At 36.0% G+C, this 26995-nt stretch overlaps 1 protein-coding gene across 1 annotated transcript in view; it reads right to left on the minus strand.

Moving 5' to 3' along the window:
• Positions 1 to 7076: 7076 nt before the first annotated feature.
• The window catches only part of LOC147830289 (UDP-glucuronosyltransferase 2B13-like), a 45154-nt gene continuing 25235 nt past the window's right edge, over positions 7077 to 26995 (minus strand). Inside the window, 1 exon segment of the mRNA XM_087185363.1 lies at positions 7077 to 7240. Coding sequence (XP_087041489.1) covers positions 7077 to 7240 — 164 coding nt within the window.

A 26995-nucleotide genomic window follows, 5' to 3' on the forward strand; every position in this document is an offset into this window, starting at 1 on the left:
CCTAATTGTACGGATTTGGGACTTTTCTTTCCTTTTTCTGATAAAGTTGGCTAAGGGGTTTTCAATTTTGTTTATTCTTTCAAAGAACCAACTCTGCTTCACTGATTTTTTTGTATCATTCTCTTAGTCTGCATTTCACTGATTTTGGCTCTGATCTTTATAATTTCCTCCCTTGTATGAGCTTTGGGTTTGTCATCCTGTTCTTTTTCTAGAAGTTTAAGGTTCAGCATTAGGTTGTTTACTTGAATTTGGACTATTTTGCTAATATGGGTATACAGTGCTCTGAATTTTCCTACTAAGACTACTTTCATTGTTTCCCATAAATTCTGATATGCTGTATTGGCATTGTTGTTTAATTGTAGAAACTGTCTTATTTCCTCATTAATTTCCTCTGACCCATTGGTTATTCAGGAGGGTGCTGTTCAATTTCCATGTGTTTATTAAATTCTTGTGGTTTCTTTTGCTATTTATCTTCAATTTCATCACCGTATAGTCTGATAATATACAGGGGATAACTTCAATTCCTTTGCATTACATAAACATATTCTATGAGCAAGTATGTTGTCTATTTTGGAGAAAGAAGCCTGTGGCACTGAAAAGAATGTATATTGTTATTTTTGGGGGTGGAATCCTCTGTAAACACCTGTTAAGTCCATTTGCTCAAGAGTTTGGATGAGCTCTAGTATTTTGTTGTTGATTTTTTATCTAGTTGATCTGTCTATTTGTGACAATGGAGTATTGTGGGTCCCAACCTCTATTGTTTTAGAGCTTATTTAATTTTTCCTGTCCATTAGTATTTGTTTTATATAGTTGGGTCCACTAGTGTCTGGTGCATATATATATTTATGATTGTCATCTCTTCCTCTTTACAAGGATGTAGTGTCCTTCTTTATCTCTGTTAATCAGTGTTGGTTTGAAATCCACTGGATCTGCAAAGAGGATAGCTACTCCTGCTGTTTTTCGGGTTTCTGTCACATGGAGTATTGTTTTCCACCCTTTAACTTTCAGTCTATGTTTCTTTGCAAATTAACTGTGTTTCTTGTTTGTAGCATATGAATCTTGCTTCTTGACCCATTCTTCCAGTCTATTTCTTTTGATTGGTGAATTGAGACCATTAACATTGATGGTTACAACTGTTATGTATTGACTTATCTTTGTCATCATTATTTCCTTTTGTTGAATCCTGCCCCCTCATTTGCTTTTAATTTCTTGTCTCTCCAATGGATGCATTCTGTTGGGCTTTATGAGGTTGTGATGCTCATTGTCTTTTCCTAAGATATTGTCTACAAATTTTTGGAGTATTGGTTTGTTATTCATGAATTTTGTTAGGTGTTCTTTGTCATGAAAGTGTCTTATTTCTCCATCAATTTTGAAAGATAATTTTGTAGGGTACATCAATCTGGATTGGAGGTTGTTTCTTTTAGGGCTTGAAATTCTTCACTCTAGGCTCTTCTTACCTTGAGGGTTTGTGTTGAGAAGTTTGCTGTGATTTTGATCGTCTTTCTTTGTATGTGATTTGTTTCTTTTCTCTAACAGCTTGGAATATTTTGTTCTTTTGTTGGGTTTTTGGTAACTTGACTATTATACGCCTAGGTGTAGATTTTTGTTATAATGGCTAGTTGGAGTCTTATATGCCTCACTTATCTGTATGTCGAATTCTCTTCCCCTGCTTGGGAATTTTTCTGCCATTACTTCTGTGAACAGTTTTTTTTTTTTATGTCATTTGCACTCTCTCCTGTTTCTTCATTGACTCTAATAAGTCTTATGTTTTTCTTTTTTCTTTTCTTATGTTTTTCTTCTTTGCATCATCTAGCAGCTTCTGGAATGATTTCTCATGATCCCTTCGTATTTTGAAGAATTATTTTCTTTTCTGGTCACTAACTGCAATCTTGTCTTCTGTATCTGATGTTCTGTCCTCTCTCTGGCACATTCTGTTGTGTAAACTTGCAATGAAGTGTTTAATCTCCTTGATATCTATTTTAATCTGTTGTATGGATTCCATTTCTTTTCTATGCTGGCATTCCATCATGTTCCTGAGCTCCTCTATTTTTTTATCTGTTTTTCTCTAGAGTTATTAATCACATCTTTTAGTATGATCACTACTCTGTTTTCATCTGGGAAATTATTTCTGATTTCATTTTTTTTAGATCCTTTTTCATTGCCAGTTCAGGTTGTCCAGATGATTTAGTTTCAGTTCATTTAATTTCTCCCCCTAGATTTTCCTTTGGTGATCTGAATGTCTGGGTGTGCATCTTGTATAAGTGTCTTCTCATTTCTATTTTTTGTTATTATTAAATTTTTGGTTTAATTTGATACTTGTAAATTGCTTATTGCCAGTGTCCTTATTGCTAGTATTTAGAGCACTTAGGTAATTGCTACTTCCTGGTATAGTTGGGCTTTTGTTTTGGAGTCTGTAATGGTCTTTAAGTAAACTCAGTCTTGATATACTAATAAAGACAACTGACTAAAGCAAAAATGTCACCTTGGACAATGTAATAAAATCAGTAACATCAAACACAGTTTAGAATATGATAAATTGTGGTAATTATTCTGACACCTTAACCTGCATTAAACTAGACTTGTAGTTATATATAAAAATCAAGGACCATCCAGAAATATGTTTACAGTTAATAAGCCCCTCATTATAACAATTTTACCCTCATGAAAGAAGACTTAGAAGGAGTTGGGGATGATACAGAGATAGAAAGAGAGGTTAGAGGACTAAATTACATAGGAAGATCACACAAAGTTTGGGAAACTGGTGAAGACAGGAGGAAAAGAGTGAAAGAAGGAACAGAAACAAGAATAGAACAAACTAACAGCAGCAAGAAAACCAGAAACTGTATTCACACTCTTTTAACAATAAGAACAATCAAGAAAATAACAGAATAGGACAAAAACAGGAGGAAGAAAGGAGATGAAGAGGATGAAAACAGAAATAAGAAAAAGAAAAAATGAAGAATAAAGAAAGAAAAAAGGGTCCTTTTTGAGGCATGACTCTCCCATTGCTTTTATACAGTGTGGCCAGCACCATACAGAGTCAAGTCCATCAATCTCAATGAGACAGCTGTAGTCCAGGGAGATTCAGACTGTCTTCTGGCTGTGAGGCCAGAGTTGCGCTCCCTGACCTCCTGCAGGTTAGAACTCTGCAAGGTTCTACTACAGGTTTAAGCCAACCTTCCTTCATAGAAGGTCCAGGTTCAGTAGGAGGTGTTGATCCCAGAAACTCACCAATTGCTCTAGTCTACTCTGTCTTAACTCTCCCAGATGGCTCCATTTCCAATAGCACCAGGCCTTGGAGAGGCCTTCTTTCTGCCGCTCACCATTGCACCATCTTCCTGAGCTCATAGAAATGGCTCTCTGGCCCTAGATGCCTCTGCAGCACAGATCTGTATCCACAGGACACCCTCTTGGTAGTTGGGGCTCATTGTTTTTTATACTCATTGTTTATCACTGCATAATAATCACCAAAAGTTTTAACATAAAATGTACATTTTCCTTCACTAATCATTTATGAACTCTTAAAGAAAAATAGAAGCTATTAAAACTTTACAAACATTGACCAAACAAAGTATTGGTCAGAGAATTCTTTTTTTAAAAAATTTATATATTAATTGGTACATTTGAGGTATACAATACATTTATGTTTATCATTGGGTGCTTGTTGCTGAACATGATATATCTTGGTACTTATTTTTTCCCCATTACCTATGTGCCCTTCACCCCCACCACCCTACCCTATTTACATAGATTTTGTTTCCATATTTTTTCTTTCTCATCATTTTTTCCTTTCCCTTCCCTTTCCCCTTCCCCTCCCACAACCCCTAAACCTTTGGACTTTTTCCTATTTCAAATTATCAGTTATTAATTTTAATCCTTTTCATTCTTATTTACACTTTCAGTTTCTCACACTAAAGAAATTTTGGTATTTACACATGTGTGTCCTATTTATTTCACTTAAGAGTATGGCCTCAATATGCATCCATTTAGCTATAAATTACTCTTGTTTCTCATTCTTTATGGCTGAGTAGTACTTCATTTTATTAAAAAAACACAGCTTCTTTATCCAGTTTCCAGTTGATGGGCACTTGGGCTATTTCCAAACTTTAGCTATTGCAAACTGTGCCGCTATAAACATAGGTGCACATATATCACTGTGGTATGATTCTTTTAATTCTTTGGGGAAGATACCCAGTAGGGTAATAGCTGGGTCAAACAAGACCTGTAGTCCTAGTTCTTTGAGGTATCTCCATACTGATTTCCACAGTGGTTGCACCAGTCTGCACTCCCACCAACAAAGGAGAAGGAAGGGTTCCTTTCTCTCCACACCCCTGCCAGCATTTGTTATTGGTTGATTTTTTGATAGCAGGCAATCTTTGTGGGGTGAGGTGGAATCTCAGTGTAGTTTTCATCTGCATCTCTCGAATGACCAGTGATGTTGAACATTTTTTTATATGTTTATGTGCTGCTTTTACTTCTTTGTCTGAGAAATCTCTGTTCATTTCAGATGCTCATTTTTGAACAGGGTCTTTGAATTTGGGGGGTCTGATTTTTTTCCAATTCTTTATATATTCTAGATAGTAGACCTTTGTCTGAGGTACAGCTGCTTAAAATTTCTTTCCACATTGTAGGTTGTCTCTTGCTCTGTTGGTAGTTTCTCTTGCAGTGCAGAAGCTTTTTAATATGATGAGATCCCAGCTGTTGATTCTTTGTGTTAGCTCCTGTGCTACTGAAGTTTTGTTCATAAAGTCTTTTCCTATGCCAATGTCATTGAAAGTTCTACCCAACTTATCTTGGAGCAAGTTTAGTGTTTCTGTCTTGATATTTAGCTCTTTAATCCACTTCGATCTTAGTTTAGTGCATGATGATAGGTATGGGTCTAGTTTTAATCTTTGGCAGGTTGAAATCCAGATTTTCCAACACTATTTATTGAACAGGCTATCTTTTCTCCAATGAGGATGGTTGGCTCCTTTGTCAAAGATGAGGTGACTGAGTATGTCTGGAGTTGTTTCTGCATCTTCTAATCTATTCCAATGATCTTTGGGTCTGTTTCTTTGCCAGTACCATGATGTTTTTATCACAGTACCTTTGTAGTATAGTTTCAAGTTGTGGATTGTGACACCCCCAGCCAAGTCTCTGTTGCCCAGAATTGCTTTTGCTATTCTAGGTTTCTTCTGCTTCCAGATGAATTTTTTGATTCTTTTCTCTAGTTCTGTGAAGTATATTGTTGGAATTTCAATTGGTATTGCATTAAAGGTATATAGTAGTTTTGGAAGTATTGCCATTTTCACTATATTGATTCTTGCTATCCAGGCACAAGGGATATCTTTCCATTTTCTTATATCCTCTTCAATATCCTTCTTCAGAGAGCTGTAATTTTCAGTGTAGAGTTCTTTTGCTTCCTTTGTTAGGTTGATTCCTAGATATTTCATTTTTTTAGATGCTATTGTAAAAGGAATTGAGAGATATTGACTCATCTTTGCCATGATGTTTTATTGTTGCTGGCTCTTTTATTTCTTATTTTTCCCCCTTTCCCTTTAGTGCCTTTCCTTGCCTGGTGTCTTCTCTCTGTTGGCCCTCATGGAGTTGTGATTTTCATTTTCTCTTTCTAGGATATTTTGTAAAATTGTTTGGAGTGTTGGTTTGGTGTTCATGAAATTTCTCAGGTGTTCTTTGTCATGAAAATATCTAATTGCCCCATTGATTTTGAAAGATAATTTTGCCAGATACAACAGTCTAGTTTGGAAGTTATTTTCTTTTAGGGCTTGAAATACTTCACTCCAGGCTCTCCTTGATTTGAGAATTTGTGTTGAGAAATCTGCCATGATTCTGATGGGCTTCATTGTAGGTGATTTGTTTCTTTTCTCGAACTGCCTGTAGAAACTTGTTCTTCTGTTGGGTTTCTGGGATCTTGACTATTATATGTCTAGGTGTAGATTTTTTTTGATCCTGGCTGGGTGGAGTTTTATATGCCTTACTTATCTGTGTTTCCAATTCTCTACCTCTATCTGAAAAGTTTTCTACTATTACTTCTGTGAACAGTTTTTTTAGTTCTATTGTACTTTCTTCTGTTTTGTCGTGGACTTCTATCAGTCTTATGTTATTTCTTTGCATCATCTAGCAGCTGTTGGATTGATTTCTCAGGATCCCTTACTACCTTTAAGAAATCTCTGTTTTCATGGTCCTTAACTGTGATCCTGTCTTGTATATCTGATATTCGGTCTTCAGATTTGCTTAGTCTACTTTGCATGACTTCAATAGAGTTTTTAATCTCCTGCATATCTGTTTGAATCTGTTTCGTGGAATCCATTTCTTTCTTATGTTGGGCGACCATGGTTTCCATCTCTTTCTTATGCTGGGCATTCATGGCTTCCAGCATGCTTCTGATCTCATCTATTTTCTTATCTGTTTCTGCTTTAGAGCCTCTAATCATTTCTTTCACTCTATTCACCATCTCTCTATTTATCTGGGAGATTATTTCTGCTTTGAATTTTTCTAGAGCCTCATGCATCTGCTTTGTTACTTCCTGTGCTATAAGTTCAGGGTGTCCAGGTGGTTGATTATCAGACTTTTCCACCTCATTTCCCCCAGAATTTCCTTTTTGTGGCATGGAAGCCTGTGTTTGTGCCTTGCTTAAATTTCTTCTCATTTTTGTTTTTGGTACTGTCCTTGGTTTAATTCCTGGGTTGATATTTCAAAATTGCTTAATGTAGGTAACTTTGTTGCTTGTGTTTAAAACCCTTGTGGAATGATCACTTTTCAGAGGTGTCTTCCAGATATGGTTGTGTTTAGGTTTTGCGGCTCTAATGACTCTGAGGCTATTTTATTTTCCTTATACCAGGAAGGAAACCTGATTAGATCAATCACAACATGTTAGACCAAATGATACAGTTAGCAATATCATAGCATCAAGTGCAGCTTAGAAAATGACAATTTGTGGTAGTTATTAATCTATCACATTTAACAATGTGAAGTATAATCCCCTGTGCCTCTGTAGTGAGGGACCAGGTAACAGAAGAGCAAGAGGATGGGGGGGTGGGGGGGAGTGGCACTGGGTCTTGCAGGTGACCATGCGGCTAAGTGGAGGGCCAAATGGGGACAGGCCTCAAAGCCGCTCCTAGGACCTCACTGTGGCATGGGCCGTAACCGGGACACAGCCGAGGAGCTTCACGCTGCTTGGCTGACCCCTGGAGAGGAGCGCTGGATGGGGGTGGGGCTCCAAGCCGCTCCTGGGACCTCACTGTTATGTGGACAGGAACCATTACTCCAGTCAGAGAATTCTTAAAAGCTTTGATTTTAGCTTGATGACATTTGTTTTTAAGAGACTACTATATGACTCCTATGACTTACCTGAGGAGTCCAAGTATTCTATGTGACTCTAGTAATCTGCATCACCATTTAAAGAAATTTATGTTCAATATTCTATTTCACTTGGTCATTTGCCAAAACAATCTTTATGCTGTAGATGATTATTTTCTATTGAGAAGAATAACAAATAATAAAACTTCCATTTAGAGATTGATCAATATTTTGATATATTTCTTTCACTCTGTGACATTCTTATAAAAATTATACAATCTCAATTTGAGAAAATTTTAAAAACTGTAAAAAAGCACATTATTAATAAGATTAATCCACATTTCCCATTGTTGACAATAAGCTCCAGACTCAATTTGTCAATGTAGAAATAAAGCTCTGAGAAACCAAGTAATCTCAATAAGGCAACATTTCACATAAGTATGTACTACACACCTAAGGCAAGGTAGTAAGCGCAAAAAGATGCAGCAAGAGGGTCCTTTGATATCCTAAGTGATGAGAAACAGTTGACTTTTTTCCCTATTGAGTTGGTTGAAGCTTCACAATCTAGCCTGACTGGCTCATCTACGTAATATAAGTGGAGGGCTTGAAGAGTTGCTGAGCAGGGTTTCCAAGAGAGATTCAGAGCTCATGAAACTGAATATTATGCGGTGTGTTTCTAGCCAAACAGACATTTTTGTAACTGTAACAACTAACCTTGGTGTGAGTGTTGGAGGGGGCAGCCTAGGGTGAGTTAGAACTTAATATGGAGGCATTACTGTTTATATCCATTGATAGAAAAGACAGGGCCATAGTTTCTCACAGTCCCTCCCTCATATCTTTGTATTCTTTTCTTCAAATTCTGTGAGCAGAATTTCACTCTTTTTGTCATGTTCGTTCATCAGGAGCATGTTAGCCAGATAAGTTGGGAAGACTGTTTTGTGGGGCTAGTCCCTAAGCAAGAATAAATAAACTTTAAAGCACACATGAACAACGCATGAGCACTAGAATGGAACAGAAATTGTAACTAGCTGGCTCTTAGACCTGTCTCTCAGTGTGTCAGGAGACTTCCAGCAGGGTTTAATGATTGGAGCTCCCTTTTTATCTCTAGTCTATATTACTATAACTTTTATATCTTTGGTTATATTTTTCTTCTGAGTGTTTAAGACCATATTAAAGTGAGATGAGTATTAATCAAAATTAACTTTTTTTCTTTCTTGCAAAATATCAAGGTCAGGAGTTAGGAGTTATTTATAGGACCATGTATAGAGCCCCTAAGCTCTTCTCTCAGAGTCAGTCAAGAAGATGGATCATGGTCTTGGTTGAACATACATAGCTTCCTGTGGAAGCATAGAAGATATTTCTCTCTTTGATGACACTCTTTTTTAGTGCACTGTATCTTGATTAATTCCTACTTTTGAGGGTCTATCATCTTTCTCAGGTGGTTGGGTAATTTAACAAAGTTGTAGGATCTCATAAGATAGTTCTCCTCCTATTCTGGGTCATTGCTGACCCTGGAGGGCCAGGGCCAAAACATTTGCTGTTCTCTTAGGCCTCTTACCGTTTTAGATTTTTTCTCTAAACTTCAGTTGTTGAACACTCAGGAGATCAGTTATAGCAGCATTGCAACAAGTGCACATTTAATCCTATGATCTTACCTAGATACGAAATACCTTAAAATATATAGTCTGGCCAGGGAAGTGTTATTTCTTACCAATCATGGTTGTCTTAGTATTTGATTCCCTGCAGAATAGTAACAGAGAACATTTATAAAGTTTTATAGAGACATCTTGAGATCAATGACAACATAACACATTATCATAGCAATGATGATGTCATCATTATATTAGAACCACTATATTAGAATTTATTTCTGAAACCTTTAAATTTATATTAGTATAAATGTTTAGTCAGTTATCTTTATCCAGTTACAAGATATTAAATTTCATACTATAATAGGTATTGCATTTTTAAACCTATTATTATATTATTGATTCTCATCAATCTTAAGGACATCTTTACATTTTTTTACCAACTATATCAAATTAACTCACTCTTAGGGTATGTGAGCCACAAGGCATTTAGGCTAATATCATGTGTGTTTGTAAACTATCCTAAATAGAACATATATTTTAAGATTTACATACACAAACATGCACAGTTTAAATCATATATAACCTTTATGTTCTCAAACTCTAAGGCTTTTATTTGTAAGTTCCATGTGACTCCGAAGTCTCTTAACCCTTATCCTGTAACTTTTTATGTGGACTCTGATATTTCTAAGATCCTAGATAACTGATTTCTTCCAGTGTGAGGCCGAAAGCCAGAGAAAGAAAAATAAATAAAAGGAAAAAATCCCTCAGATTTTTATTTACAATTATTTTTCTATAATGTGAGTCATATTTTCCTTTGGGTGTTAAAGACCATGTCAAATGGAAAGGAGAGTAAGACATAGGAAGGAGTCACTGATAAAGCCAGAGGCATAGCCCCTTAATAAATCTAAGCAATAAGAAACCATTAGAAGAACAGCATGGAGTCCACCAAATAAACAAGCAATCATACAAATTTCTTTCTATAAACTGCATCCTCCATGAGCTTTTCCCAAATATAGTTGATACTTTCCCCATTAACTGAGTTGAAGCTTTACAATCTATCCTGACTGGCTAGTCTAGGTTGTGTGAGGGGAGGGCTTGAAGGGTTCCTGGACAGGGTCGCAAAGAGGGATTGGAGGCATGCAGAATGAATATCCTGTGTGTGTTCACAGACAAGGAGATATTTTTGTAAGTGTAACAGCTGTAACCCTTGTATGAGGGGGAGTGTGTGTAACCTAGAGTGAACTATACTTTAAGATGGAGGCACTCTTCTTTACATCCTTTGATAGAAAATTCAGGAGTGCAGTTTCTCACACCATCCACAGATAGCCCCAGATTGAAATCTGCATACTTTCATGCAATTTTCCTATTCCTAGAAATATATCCAATTGTATAATTTCTCACCCAACTTTAAATTGTGATTTTGTGATATTTGTTTTTGCCTAACTTTCTAACTAATCTTATAGTAATGGTGACTTACTTCAATTAACCATTATTGAATAAAATTGTTTGTAACGCTGCAATATGCACATATTCTAAGTGTTTAAGTCACTGTTTAATGAAAGATATTCAGATTTTACCAAAAATTTATTTTACACAATAAAGGGAAAAAAATATTATTGTGCACATGTTGGTCATGTTTTCTGTATATTTTAGTGAGTATATTATGAAGCCAATGGATGTAGTCACTTGTAAGACACTAATATTTTGTTAAAAGTCTATCTGTATATGAAATTATAATTTTTCTAATAATTAGTGGAAAATTGAGCTATTTGGGGGGACAATTACATTATAACAACATAGTGGAATCACTGCTGATTTGAGTTCAAAATTTTCTTTAAATGAATAATACTTGAAAAATGAAAGGAATCAAGAAATTGAAGAATGAAGGGGAGGGGAAGAGAACAAAAAAACTTAAGATGTATTGTGTATGTGTAAAAACTCTCCACAATAAATGTAATCTGAAATAGTATTAGTAATAAAAAGAGTGATATTGACAATGTTAGTTCTAGATCACTAAGAATTGCATTTCAGATTACATTTTAAGTTATTTGTTTATGTTAACTTTTCCCAAATGACAGGATATATATCAGTATCACCAGTGCAATAAATAGTCATTTTTATGAATATTCTCTTTTAATCTTACATTGTTTTAACCTGAACTTTAAAAATATTCTTTGTCTTTTCAAATTAAACTTGTGGCTAAACCCAGAGAGCTTCTGCATAAAAAATTAGCTCCTAACTCTTTCTTCTTTCATTCCTTTTTCTGAATCTGTAACAACCTTACTAGATGTTTCAAATGTTTTATTAGCTCTTGTGATTAATCTAGCCCTTTACACAGCTTCTTTCTTCAAATTAAATTTGGCAGTTGGAAAATGTATAATTTCATTTGGTTTTGTTTTTATCTCTTTCTGTCTGAAATTTATTTCACATAATTTTTACATCCAGGTTGGTAATATGGATGGTAATATAATTTCTATTATTCCTACCAGGCTTTCCTTTAAGATTGCGCTCCTTATAATGATATGCTTCACCCACCATTTTCATTACTGCTTTGAACTTTACTATCCAAGTAGTACGTAAGGTATGTTATGCCAGAAACTGTCCACTTCCTTTGGCTGCATAACCCATGTTTATCTATTTTGTAAGCCATTTTAAAATATTCTTTGAAGGATTAGATATTCTTATGCATTCCATAATGGAATACTTAATTTCACTGAAAGTGTTTTGACAAATTTTCACTTTATTTTGTAATTATGATGAAAAGTAGACCTATTTATATGTGACTTCCTAATTGGCAGGTCCTTTATTCCACTTTCTCTATCTCTTCCATTGTGAATTAATACTCCAGAAGAATGCAGAAGAATCATTCAAAAAAACATTCAGAGGCAGCCATTTGGCAGGTTTGCTTGGCAAGCTCCAACAAAATAAAAATTTGTGTAGGCATTGGCCATGGAAATACAAGCCCGATAAATTTGAGTGAGCTACACTTTAGCTTTCTCCATTTCTTAGGTAATACAATTTGTCTCCACTTAAGGAAAAAATGAAAGAAAATGTACAGAAAATGAGAAAAAGTTCCTGTGAAGTTCCTGTAAATATGCCAGTTGTCTTGTAAAGAAGTTGAAATTATGTGACACAAGAAGTAGAAAGTGTGCAAAAGACATATAAAGATTTAAAAGTAACAAATATAAATGTAAACATTTGAACTTCAGCCCAGTTGGACCTGGAACACATCACATTGGCTGAGCCCTGGCCAGACCATGCTGAGAGGGCCTCGTGGTATCTGAAACTGCACAGGCAGAGTTGCCACAGGGGAGAGCCATAAAGGTCATCATTATGAGCCCCAGAAGATAGAGCAGAAGTGAACAACAAATAGGGCCTCTCTGAGGCTCCTCAATGAAAATTGAAGTCCACTGGGGAAGTGAAGAAAATCTCTTCAGTAAAGGCACACCGGACCATGGTGGTTGGTAAGTTGGTGAGATCAACACCTCTCATAGAAACCTAGACTCACTTGGAGGGCAGGACAGATGGAACCTGCAGTAGAACATTCCAGAGTTTAAACCTGCAGTAGATCAGTGACGTCAATTTGGGCCTTGCAGCCAGAAATCAGCTTGAATTTCAGTAGACTGAAGCTGAGTGAGTCTAATTGATTTAGACCTGCACGCTGCTACCTACTTACTTTGCCTACAGGGACAACAGAGACATATCCTGAAGGAAACAATATATATATATATATATATATATATATATATATATATATTTCTTTTTCTTTTCTTTTTTTCTCTCCCTCCCTTCTGGCTCTGTGTTTCTTTCTCTCTTTGTTCCTTTTCCTATCTCATTTTGAATTTTTTTTTCTCTCTCTATGTACTCTCTACTGTCACTGTTATAGGAAGGAGAATACAATTTTGGCTTACCTAGTGTCAGTTTGTTCTGTACTTGTCTTTGTTCTTTCACTTGGTCTTTTCCTCCTGTCTTCAACAGACTCCCACAATTTATGTGATCTTCCTGTGTCCTCTAGCTTCACCTGTAAACTTTCCCTCTCCTATCTCTCTATACCTCCCTCTGCAACCCCTTCTAAATCCTTATCCCTATGGGTAAATTTCCCATATTGAAGGGTTTATTTGCTACAAACATATTTTGGGCTAACCCTAGATTTTGATCTAGCTTGAGTGGTTAAAGATGACAGATTAATTGCTACCACAATTTGTCATTTTCTAAGCTGTGTTTGATGCTACTGTTGATGCTGATTATGTCAATTGGGCTAAAGTGTCATGATTGATCTAATAAGTTGTCCTCCCTGGTATACTGAAAATGAGATTGCCTGAGTCATTAAAGACTCAAAACATAAAAAGTCCAGCTATACCTGAGAGATATCTCTAAGTAGAGATTACTCCATAAGGGCTCTAAACAAGTTATACAGATACCAATAATAAAAAATATTGAAGTATCAACCCAGTTTGTAAAGCAAAAAGCACCACCACCAACAAAATTAAAAATGAGAAGACACGTTAACAAAACATAAACCCAGACTTCCAGCTCACTAAGGACAAAAGCTGTGGGAGATGAGGTGGAAAAATGTGATAATCAACCACCTGGACACCCTGAAATGATAGTATAGGAAGTAGCAAAACAGATGAATGGGGCTCTACAAAAATTAAAACAGAAATAATTTCCCAGATAACTACAGAGATGGTGAGCGGGATGAAAGACATGATTAGAGACTATAGAACAGAAACAACAATGAAAAGATAGATGAATTCAGAACCATGCTGGAAGCCATGAATGCCCAGGATAGAAAAGAAATGGAAAGCATGAATGGCCAACATAGGAAAGAAATGGAATCCATGAAATAGATTCAAACAGTTATCCAGGAGACTAAAAACTCCATTGAAAGTATTCACACAAGATTGAGCAAATGTGAAGACAGAATATCAGATATAGAAGACAGGATTGCAGTTAGTGAACATGAAATGAAATATTTCTTTTAAAAAGTAGGGACCATGAGAAATCAATCCAGCAGCTGCTAGATGATGTAAAGAAGAACAACATAAGATGATAGAAGTCCACCAAAAAGAAGGAGAAAGTACAAATGACATAAAAAGACTGTTCACAGAAGTAAACAGTAGAAAACGTACCAAAGGTAAAGAAATCAGTATACAGATAACTGAGGCATATAGAACTCCAAGTAGACATGATCAAAAAAAATCTACACCTAGACATATAATAGTCAAGATCCCAGAAACTGAACAGAAGGACAAAATCCTACTAACAGTTTGAGAAAAGAAACAAATCACATACAAAGGAAAGCCCATCCAGATCACAACAGACTTTTCAACACAAACCCTCAAGTCAAGGAGAGCCTGGAGTCAAGTATTTTAAACCCTAAGAGAAAATAACTTCCAACCTAGACTGTTGTATCCTGAAAAACTATCTTTAAAGTTCAATGGGGAAATTAGATACTTCGTGACAAAGGACACTTGAAAATTTCATTAACACCAAACCAGCACTCCGAACAATTCTAAACAATAGCCTAGAAAAAGACAATGAAGGTCACAACTGCATGAGGCCCAACAGAGCAAAGCCACCAGGCAAGGCAAGAAACTAAAGGGAAATGGGGAAAATAAAAAATAAAAGAGCCAACAACAATAAAACATCATGACAAAGATGAGTCAATATTTATCAATTATAACCATCAATGTTAATTCCCTTAATTCACCAATCAAAAGAAATAGATTGGCAGAATGGTTTAAGAAGCAAAACTCAACAATATGCTGCATACAAGAAACATACCTAGCTTGAAAAGAAATTTATAGCCTGAAAGTAAAAGGATGGAAAAAACTTCTCCACATGACAGAAAACTGGAAAAAAGCAGGGTTAGCAATCTTATTTGCAGACAACTTAGATTTCAAACCAAAAGTAAGAGAGACACAGATGGTAACTACATCTTTGTAAAGGGAACAAAACAAGAGGAAGTGATGACAATCATAAATATATATGCACCAAATACGAATCCCCCAAACTATACGAAATAAATATTAATGGACATGAAAAACCAAATAAGCACTAATACAATTGTATTGGGGGAACTCAACACCCCACTGTCAAAATGGACATATCATCTAGACAAAAAATCAACAATAAAATACTTGGACTGAACCAATCTTTGAACAGATGGGCTTTATAGATGTCTACAGAGAGTTCCACCCCCAAAAATCAGAATATACATTCTTTTCAGCTGGACATGGGTCATTCTCAAAAATAGAACACATGTAGCTCATGAGACATGTTTAAGTAAATGCAAAGGAATTGAAGTCATCCCATGTATATTATCAGAATATAGTGTAATAAAAATTGGAAATAAATATCAAAAGAAACTGCAAACCCCCCACAAAGCATGAAAATTGAATAACACTCTCCTGCACAACCAATGGGTCACAGAGGAAATTAAAGAAGAAATTAGACAGCTTCAACAATTAAATGATAATGCCAATACAAGATACAGTAATCTACAGGACTAAATGAAAGCAGTTCCATGTGGGAAATTCATAGCAGTGAAGGTCCATATTAGGGAAACAGAGAGAACTCAAATAAATAACCTAATGCAAAGCCACAAGCCCCTAGAAAAAGAAAAGCATAATAAACCCAAAGCTCGTACAAGAGAGGAACATATAAAGATCACAGCAGAAATCAATGCAATGGAGATTAAGAGACCAATACAAAAAAATCAATGAATTGATGACATGGTTTTTCAAAAGAATAAACAAAATTGATAAACCCCTCGTCAAACATAAAAAAAGGAAAGAAAAAGCTCAAATCCATTCAATTAAGAACATAAAAGGAGAAGTCATCAACAGATCGAGGAGAAATCCAGAGGATCATCAATAACTAATTCGAGAACCTGTACTTTAATAAAATGGAAAACACAGAAGAGAAAAAACAACTAACAAAATCCAGGACCTATCCATGATAAAAACCCAACAGAAAATTGGAGTTAGAAGGTCTTCATCTCAACTTTATTAAGGTTATCTAGGACAAACCAACTTCATACTAAATGGTCAAAAACTGAAAACTTTCACACTACAATCACGAACAAGACGAGGATGTCCACTATCACCACTCCTGTTCAATGTATTTCTGGAAAGATTAGCCACAGCAATTAGACAAGAGAAAGAAAGAAAAGGAATGAAGATAGGAAAGGAAGAAATTAAACTGTCATTATCTGCTGATGATCTGATACTCCACATAGAAGAATTAAAAAACTCCACCAGAACACTTCTAGCATTCACTGACGGATTCAGTAGAGTAGCTGGATACAAGGTCAACACTCAAAAAGCAATAGCCTTATTCTACAAAAATAACAGATTCAGCGACAGAGAAATTAGGGAAACAATTCCTCTTACAAGAGCATCCAAAAAAATGAAATATCTAGGAATCAATCTAAAAAAGGAAGCCAAAGACCTCTACACTGAAAACTAAATCACTCTGAAAAAAGAGATTGAAGAGGATTTAAGAAAATGGAAAGACATCCTTCATTCCTGGGTAGAAAGAATCAACATAGTGAAAATGGCCTTAGTTCCAAAATTGCTATATAGATTTAATTCAATGCCAATTGAAATCTCAACAATATATTTCACAGAGCTAGAGAAAACACTTGAAAAATTCATTTGGAACTAGAAGAGACCTAAAATAGAAAAACCAATTCAAGGCAACAGAGACATGGCAGGGGGTATCACAATCTCCAACATGAAACAATACTACAAAGACACTGTGATAAAGACAGCATGGTTCTGGGAAAAAAACGGACCTGAGGATCAGTGAAATAGATTAGAATATGCAGAAACAACTCCAGACATACTCAGCCACCTCATCTTTGACAAAGGAGCCAAGCATCCTCACTGGAGGAAAGATTGGCTCTTTAAAAAATGGTGTAGGAAAAACTGGATTACATCCTGCCAAAGACTAAAGCTAGACCCATATGTATCACCATCCAATAAACTAAAATAAAAATGGATTAAAGATCTAAATAGTAAAAGAGAGACACTAAACTTCCTGGAAGATAAGTTAGGTAGCACTCTTGAAGATTTTGGTCTTAGGAAAAGACTTTATGAATAAATCCTCAGTGGCACAGGAATTAGCACAAAGAATCTACAACTGGGATCTCATCTTATTAAAAACCTTCTGCACTGCTGGAGAAACCACCAACTGAGCTAAGAGACAACCTACAATGTGGGAAAAAAATTTTAGCAGCTGTACCTCAGACAAAGGCATACTATTTAGAATATATAAAGAACTTAAAAAATCTAAATTCCCAAATTTAAAGACCCTATCCAAAAATGGGCATCTGAAATGAACACACATTTCTAAGACAAAGAAGTAAAAGCAGAAAAAATATGAAAAAATGTCCATCATCTCTGTTCATTTGAGACATAGAGATGAAAACAATACTGAGATTCCACCTCACCTGAGAAAGAATAGATGCTATAAAGAAATAAACCAATAAGAAATGTTGACAGTGTTGTGGGGAAAAAGAAACCTTTCTCTGCTGCTGGTGGGAGTGTAGACTGGTGCAACCACTTTGGAAATCAGTATGGAAATATCTCAAAGAAGTAGGACTAGAGTTCCCATTTTACCCACATATTACACTGCTGGATATCTTCCCAAAAGTATTAAAAGAATCATACCAAAGCAATATATGCACACTCATGTTTATAGCAGCATAGTTTGTTATAGCTAAAGCTTGGAAACAGCCCAATTTGCCCATCAACTCGAGACTGGATAAAGAAGATGTGGTGATTTTTATTTATTTATTTATTTATTTATTTACTTACTTACTTACTTACTTACTTTTATAAAATGGAGTACTACTAAGCCATAAAGAATGACATACTAGAGACACTTATAGCTAAATGGATGCACATTGAGGTGATACTCTTAAGTGAAATAAATAGGACAAATGTGTAAATACTGAATAGTTTCTCTGTTGTGAGAAACTGAAAGTGTAAATAAGGATTAAAATGAATTATTGATAATGTGAAATAGGAAGAAAATGTTCAAAGAGGTAGGGGAAGTTGGTGGGGTAGGGGAAAGGAAAGAAGGGAAAGGAAAACTATGAGACAAAAAAAATGGAAACAAAGGCTATGTAAATAGGGAAGGATGGAGGGTCTCAAGAGAAGGCAGGGGAATGGGTGAAAAATAAGAACCAAGATACATCATGTAAAGGTACAAGTTCCCAATGCTAAATGTAAATGTGTTGTATACCTAAAATGTACCAATAAAAGAATTAAAAAAATATTTGAACTTCAAAATCAGTTACTTCTGTTAAACCCATGAAAAGAGCTTACCCCAACTAATCAGTCTAGTTTTTCTAGTTTATTGAATGAGTATCCAAAAAGTTTATGAGAAAAATATAAAGAATTTTTTTGAGAAATGTGGCTAAATATTTTATTTTCTCAGTAAAGTAAATGCCACATAATTGAAAATTATTTATTACTGTATACACAGTTGCCCCACAAATTATTTTGCAATTGCTCAATTTAAATGTTTATGTGTGTCAAGATATTTAGTGAGGATTATAAACTAATTTTTTAAAAGGTGAGCTGGGAATTTAGCTCAGTGGTTCCGGCACCTGCCTCACAAGCGCAAGGTCACGAGTTTGATCCCCGGTACAAAAAAAAGTGAAATAAAGGAAAAATTAAATGGATGTGTAATTTCCTAAAGAAATGCTAGGGTCTTTGATTTTGCAGTGTTATGACTTCCTGGATTGCTCTGTAAGAGTGATAGTCACAGTGTTCTATCTCTTTTAACATAAGCTTTTCCAAATCTATTTGTGATCTCCCTTTGTCTTTTTTCATTTTCATTTTAGCATTTCCTCTCTAAGGAACAAATTCCTTGGACTTCATATTCATAGAAGCTCACCTTCATGTGAGAAAGTTGTAACATTATACTACCAACTACTATAGATTACTTAGATCATCATATAAAACGGATTCAGTTTTTCCCCTTAAGTGTTGAAGCCAAACTTCAAAATATTGCATTCATATTATATTTTTTCCTTCTTCATGAATATCCCTTGACCACTTAATCCTTACTTAATAGCAAAGATAAAAGGAGAATGTTATAGAAGTCCTTAATACTGCTATTCATCATACAAGCAGGAGAGAAGGAAACACTGCCTACAGTATACCTCAAATATTTTAATCAGTAGTTCACCACAGTAAAAGATGACATGTGCAAAAAAGATATCCTTTTCTGTTACTATGACAGAATAATTTCATAATTTCTAAAGAACAAAATTTATTTCTCAGAATTTTGGAGTCTGGAAAGTCCCAGTGCAAGGGAAGAGCAGGCTCATTGCCCACTTAAAATCTGGGCTCTGCTTCCAATATAGTTCCTTGAATGTGATGTTCTCCACATATATGATATGGAAAGTATGGTATGATATGTGCCATGTATATATACCTATGGTATTGTCTACAGATTTGATTTGCCAATATTTTTTCTATTCCTGTGATTTGTTTTCACTTTCTCAATACCTTTTGGCAAACAAAAATTTTAATTTTAATGAAGTCCATTTTACCAGTATATTTGCTTTTGTTGTCCTTACTACAATATGTATTTACTTTTTGTATCATATCCATTGTCAAATACAAAATTACAGATAGTTAATGATCATTTAAAGAGTTTTATGTTTATTTTCATAACATTTAAAGTTTTATTTATTAAAAATTGTATATAGTTTGAGGTAAGGTATGCAGTTTTCTTCTTCTAAATGATAAAATCAGTTTTATCCATAATATTTGTATATGATTTTGCATTTCTCATTGAATAATTTGGCATCCTTTCAAAATTCAAATGGACATATATATGTGTATGCATTTTCTGAAGTCCAAATTCTTTCCCACTGTTTTATCTATCCATCTGGATGACTGTATCATGGTCTCTTGATGGGTGCGGATTTTAGGGTGGAATTTAAATGAAAAAGTGTAAATCCTTCAGCTATGAAATTCTTTTTAAAGATATTTAAAATATCTAGTTTCCTTGTATGTGTATATGAAATTTCAGTATGAAATTATAAATTTGAGCAATAAATTCAACTAAGATACCGAGATGACTTGCTCTTAGTGTATATATAAATTTGGCAATGAGCCCATTCACTACTGCATCACTGTTTTTTAGTAAAAGAATAGGAGGTGTATTTCAATTCATACAGATCTTTCATTTCCTCACATATGTGTTTAGTGTTTTGCTAAACAATTGTTTTTCATTTTTTATTACATTTGTCCTTTAAAGTATTTTATCATAAATGAAATAGGTTAATTTATTTTATTCACTGCCATATAGGAAAATATAATTTATTACTTGTGTAGCGATCTTTTTTTTTTTTTGTATTAAATTCTTTTTTTGGTACATTGTAAGTATACAACACAATTACATTTCTCATTGGGAATTGTACCTTTACATAATGCATCTTGGTTCTTATTTTTTCCCCATTCCTAGCCCTCCCTTCACACCCTCCACCCTTCCCTATTTACAAAGACTTTATTTCCATTTTTTCCATTTCTCATCATTTTTCCTTTCCCTTCATTACTTTCCCCTGCCCCTCCCACTACCCCTACCCCTTTGGACCTTTTCTGCCTATTTTACATTATCAATTATTCATTCTAATCATTGGGACATTTTAGGTATACAATATAATGACATTCATCATTGGAAATTTGCAACTTTATATAATCTCTCTTGGTTCTTATTTTTCACCCTTGCCCAGCCCTCCCTTCAACCCCTCCATTCCTCCCTATTTACAAAGATTTTGTTCCTATTTTTCCATTTTCTCATATTAATCCCATTCCTTTCTATCCTTTCCCCTAACCCTCCCACTTCCTTCCCCTTTGCCCCCTTTCTTCCTATTTCACATTACCTAGTATACATTTTAGTCTTTATTTACACTTTCAGTTTCTCACAGCAGAGAAACTATTCAGTATTTATACATGTGTGTCCTATTTATTTCACTTGAGTATTGCCTCAATATGTATCCACTTATCTATAAATGTCTCTAATTTCTCATTTTTTATGGCTGAGTAGTATTCCATTTTATTAAAAAACCCCACATTTTCTTTATCCAGTCTCCAGTTGATGGGCATTTGGGCTGTTTCCAAGATTTAGCTATCACAAACTGTGCTGCTATGAACATGGGTGCTCGTATATCACTGTCATATGATTCTTTTAATTCTTTCAGAAAGATCCCCAGCAGTGGAATAGTGGGATCAAATAGGACTTCCAGTCCTAGTTCTTTGAGGTATCTCTATACTGATTTCCACAGAGGTTGCACCAGTCTACACTCCCACCAGCAGTGGAACAGGGTTCCTCTTTCCCCACAGCCCCACCAGCATTTGTTATTGGTTGATTTCATGATAGCAGCCATTCTTTCTGGAGTGAGGTGGAATCTCAGTGTTGTTTTCATTTGCATCTCTCGAATGACCAGTAATGTTGAATATTTTCCATATATTTATTTTCTAATTCTACTTCTTTGTCTGAGAAATGTCTGTTCATTGCAGATGCCCATTTTCCAGTTGGGTCTTTAAATTTGGGAGGTCTGATCTTTTTAAGTTCTTTATAGATTCGAGACAGTAGACTTTTGCCTGAGAAAGAGCAGGTGAAGATATTTTCCAATATTTTGGGTTGTCTCTTGACACTACTTGTGGTTTCTCTTGCTGTGCAGAAGCCTTTTAATAAGAAGAGATCCCACTTGTTGATTGTTTGTGCTAGTTCACAGGTAAAAGAGGTTTTGTTCATAAAATCTTTTCCTACACCAAAGTCTTCAAGGGTTCTACCTAACCTCTGTTCCAACTGGTTCAGAGTTTCTATTTTAATATTTAGATCTTTAATCCATTTTGATTTTAGTTTAGTGCATGGTGAGAGATATAGGTCTAGTTTTAATCTTTGGCAAGTTGAAACCCAATTTTTCCAGCACCATTTATTAAAGAGGCTATCTTTCCTCCAGTGAGGATGTTTGGCTCCTTTATCAAAGATGAGATGGCTGAGTGTGTCTGGCGTTGTTTCTGCATCTTCTAATCTGCTCCACTGGTCCTCAAGTCTGTTTCTTTGCCAGTACCATGCTGTTTTATCACAGGAGCTTTGTAGTATAGTTGCAGGTTGGGGATTATGATACCCCCTGCCATGTCTCTGTTACCTAGAATTGCTTTTGCTATTCTGGGTCTCTTCTTGTTCCAAATGAATTTTTGTATTGTTTTCTCGAGGTCTATGAAATATGCTTCTGGGATCTCAATTGAAATTGCATTAAATCTATATAGCAGTTTTGGAAGTATGGCCATTTTCACTATATTAATCCTTCCTACCTAGGAGCAGGTGATGTCTGTCCATTATCTGATATCATCTTCAATCTCTCTTTTCAGAGTGCCATAGTTTTCAGAGAAGAGGTCTTTGATTTCTTTCATTAGGATGATTCCTAGATATTTCAGTTTTTTGGATGCTATTGTGAAAGGAATTATTTGCCCTATTTCTCTCTCAGTAAGTCTGTCATTTGTGTAGAGGAAAGTTATTGATTTTTGTGTGTTGACCTTGTAACCAGCTACTTGACTGAATTTGGTTATTAAGTCTAGAAGACTTTTGGTGGAGTTCTTGGGTCTTCTATATAGAGTATCATGTCATCTGCAAATAATGCCAACTTGACTTCTTCATTTCCTAACTTTATTCCTTTTATTTCTTTCTCTTGTCTAATTGCCATGGCTAATGTTTCCAGAACTATATTGAACAAGAGTGGTGATAGTGGACAACCTTATCTTATTCCTGATTTTAGTGTGAAGGATTTCAGTTTTTGACCATTTAGTATGATACTGGCTGTTGGTTTTTCATAGATGGCTTCTATCGGTTTGAGGTAGAGACCATCTATTCCAAATTTTGTAGGGTTTTTATCATAAATGCATGTGGGATTTTGTCAAATGCTTTTTCTGTGTCTATGGAGATAGTCATATGGCTTTTGTCCTTGGCTCTATTGATATAGTGTATTATATTGATTGATTTTCATATATTGAAACATCCCTGCATCCCTGGGATAAATTCCACTTGATCAGGGTGTATGATCTTCCTGATGATCTTCTGCATTCTGTTTGCAAGTATCTTATTTAGCATTTTTACATCTATGTTCATTAGCGAGATTGGCCTATAGTTCTCTTTTTCAGTTGGGTCTTTCTCTACTTTGGGGATCAAGGTGATGCTTGCTTCCAGGAATGAATTTGGGTGTATTGCTTCCCTTTCAATCTCACTGAAGAGTTTAAATAGTATCGGCAGCAGTTTCTCTCTAAATGTCTTGTAGAATTCAGCAGCGAAGACATCAGGGCCCAGGCTTTTCTTAGTTGATAAGTTTTTAATTACATTTTCAATTTCATTGTTTGATATTGGTTTGTTCAGGATTTTTAGGTCTTCATTCAATTTTGGTAATTCATATGTATCTAGGAATCTGTCCATTTCTTCTGTGTTGTCCATCTTATTGGCATACAGGTTCTGGAAGTAGGTATTGATGATCCTCCGGATTTCTGCTGGGTCTGTTGTAATTTCACCCTTTTTATTCCTAACTGCATGGTTTGGGGCCTTTTCTTTCCTTTTTCTGACAAGGTTGGCTAAATGTTTGTCAATTTTGTTGCTTCTTTCTAAGAACCAACTCTTGGCTTCATTGATTTTTTGTATCGTTCTCTTAGTCTCCATTGCATTGATTTCTCCTCTGATCTTTATAGTTTCCTCTCTTGTATGATCTTTGGGTTTGTCCTGCTCTTCTTTTTCTAGAAGCTTGAGGTTCAGCATCAGGTTGTTTAATTGGGCTCATTCTGTATTCCTAATATGCGTATTCAGTGCTTTGAATTTCCCTCATAAGACTGCTTTCATTGTGTCCCATAGATTCCGCTATGTTGTATTGTCATTGTCATTTAACTGAAGGAACTGTCTGATTTCTTCTTTAATTTCCTCTGTGACCCATTGGTTATTCAAAAGTGTGTTGTTCAATTTCCATGTGTTTATGAAATTTTTTGAGTTTCTTTTGCTATGGATCTCCAATTTCATCACACTATGGTCTGATAATATACAGGGGATAACTTCAATTCCTTTGCACTTAAACATGTTCTATGAGTGAGTATGTGGTCTACTTTTGAGAATGACCCATGTGCAGCTGAGAAGAATGTGTATTCTGATTTTGTGGGGTGGAAGACTCTGTAAACATCTGTTAAGTTCATTTGTTCAAGAGTTCGATTGAGTTCTAGTATTTCATTATTTATTTTTTGTCTAGTTGATCTATCTATTTGTGACAGTGGGGTGTTGAGGTCCCCCACTACAATTGTATTAGTGCATATATGACTTTTCATGTCTGTTAGTATTTGTTTTATATAGTTGGGTGCACTAGTGTTTGGTGCATAGATATTTATGATTGTCATCTCTTCCTCTTGGATTGTTCCCTTTACAAGGATGTAGTGTCCTTCTTCGTCTCTCTTAATCAGTGTTGGTTTGAAATCTACTTGATATGCCAAGAGGATAGCTACTCCTACTTTTTTTCGGGTTCCTGTCACATGGAGTATTGTTTTCCACCCTTTAAATTTCAGTCTATGAGTTTCCTTTTGAATGAAGTGTGTTTCTTGTGTGTAGCATATTGTTTGGATTTTGCTTCTTGACCCATTCTGCCAGTCTATTTCTTTTGATAGGTGCATTCAAACCACTAACATTGATAGTTATAACTGAAACGTATTGACTTGTCATTGCCATGACTTTTTCTTTCTGTTGGGTTCTCCCCCTTTACATTTAATTTCTTGTCATGCCAGATGGGTTCATTCTGCTTTGCTTCCTGGGGTTGTGATCCTCAATGTCTGTTCCTAGGATATTGTGTAAAATTCTTTGGAGTGCTGGTTTGGTATTCATGAAGTTCCTAAAGTGCTCTTTGTCATGAAAGTATCTTATTTCTCCATCAATTTTGAAAGATAGTTTTGGAGGGTACATCAATCTGGGTTGGAGGCTGTTTTCTTTTAGAGCTTGGAATATGTCACTCCAAGATCTTCTTGCCTTGATGGTTTGTGTTGAGAAGTCTGCTGTGATTCTGATGGGCTTTGCTTTGTATGTGATTTGTTTCTTTTCTCTGACTGCTTGTAGAACTTTGTTCTCCTGTTGTGTTTCTGGAATCTTAACAATTATATGCCTATGTGTAGATTTTTTTTTATCAAGGCTATTTGGAGTCCTATATGGCTCACTTATCTGTATGTCAATCTCTTTTCCTCCGCTTGGGAAGTTTCCTGCCATTATTTCTGTGAAGAGATTTTTTATGTCATCTGCACTCTCTCCTGTTTCTTCATTGAGCCCAATCAGTCTTATGTTATTCTTCTTTGCATCATCTAGCAGCTGCTGGATTGATTTCTCATCTTCCCTTATAATTTTGAAGCAATTTTTCTTTTCCTGGTCACTAATTGCAATCTTATCTTCTATATCTGAAATTCTGTCCTCACATTGGCTCATTCTGCTGTGTAGACTTTCAATGGCATTTTTCATGTCCTGGAAATCTATTTGCATCTGTTTTATGGATTCCATTTGTTTCTTATGTTGGGATACCATCATGTTCCTCAGCTCCTCTCTAGATTTATTTATCATGTCCTTCCCTAGGGGCACAATTTCTCCTGTTATCTGAAAAATTATTTCTGTCTCTTGCCAGTTCAGTGGGTCCAGGTGGTTGAGTATCAGAGTGTTCCATCTCATTTCCCTTTGGGGTTGCTGTAGGTGATCTGGAAGTCTGGTTTTGAGACTTATTTACGTGTTTTCTCATTTCGACTGGGGCAGGGGGCTGTTAGAGCCTGCAAGGATTATCTCGTCTGAGCTAGGTGAAGTGGGACGGGGCTGGGAGTAGCGTTCGGGATAGTGACCCAAAAGCCCTTTCCTGTGGGCTGGGAGCAGCGGGAGGGATGGTGTCTGGTAAGCCCCTTCCTCTGGACCAGGAGCAGTGGGATTGCAGCTCAGAAGCCCCTCCTTCTGGGCCTTTAGTGGTGGGAAAGGTGGTGGCCTGGAAGCCCCTTCCTCTGGGCCAGGAGCAGTGGGGCAGAAAGTGTCCCAAAAGCCCTTTCCTCTGGGCTGGTAGCAGCAGGAGCGATGGTGATTGGGAAGCCCCTTCCTCTGGACCAGGAGCAGTTGGACAATGGCTCAGAAGCTCCTACCTCTGGGCCAGGAACAGCAGCACTCAGTACCTTGGTCTGGTGGTCTGGTGTCCTCTGCGTCTTTGTAGTGTGGGACCATGTGGCTGCCTGTCTGCAGTGGGGTGATTCGGTGTTTTCCGCATGACTCAGGACCTAGGTAGTGAGTGCACAGACCTTTCTGTGTGCAGCGGGCTGATTCAGCATATTCCGCGTGGTGACTGGGGACCTCCATAGGGTGTGGGCAGACCTGCCTGTCTGCAGCGGGCTGATTCAGCATGTTCACCGGAATGAATCAGGCACAGGAGCAAGGTTTCAGCCCTTTGACTTTGGTATGCAAGTTTCTTCAAACTTGAACTAAAAACTTTCTTTGGATTTTGGATTCAGTGATGTCTTTACAAAGCCATTCAAATGCTGCTGAGATTGTAGAGGTATCAGTACTTAGTTGGCTGACTCTAAGGCAGGGTGACTTGGCAGAAGGGCCTCACAGAGGAGAAATAGTCCATGGCATAGAAGGGCAAGCAGGAGGCATCCAGCAGCAAGTAACAGCAGCAGAAGCAAAGGCGGCAGCAGAAGCAGCAGCCACTTGTGTAGTGATCTTGTAATCTGCAAATTTCCTTTTTTTACTGATGCAATATTGTCCTAGTAAATTTTTTAAATCTTCATGCAATCTATCATCTGACAATAGGTTTATTTCTGCCTCTGCTGTATTTCTTATATTTCATATTCTAACCTGATTTCCTTGGCTAGATCTTCTCATCAAATTTTAAATATCAGTAATGAAAATATACTTACTTGTCTTGGGTTTTACCATGGAAACAAAGAATTTTTAAATAAACAGATATTTCTTTCTTTGTACATTCTAATTGATTTGAAAATTTTCAATCATTAGTTGAATATTTTCATCAGGAGCTCTGTTGGATTTCACCAAATAGATTT

Source organism: Heterocephalus glaber, unplaced genomic scaffold, assembly GCF_053883595.1.
Source record: "Heterocephalus glaber isolate CG9 unplaced genomic scaffold, H.glaber_assembly_v1.0 deba00000281, whole genome shotgun sequence".
In the NCBI taxonomy this organism is placed as follows: Eukaryota; Metazoa; Chordata; class Mammalia; order Rodentia; family Bathyergidae; genus Heterocephalus; species Heterocephalus glaber.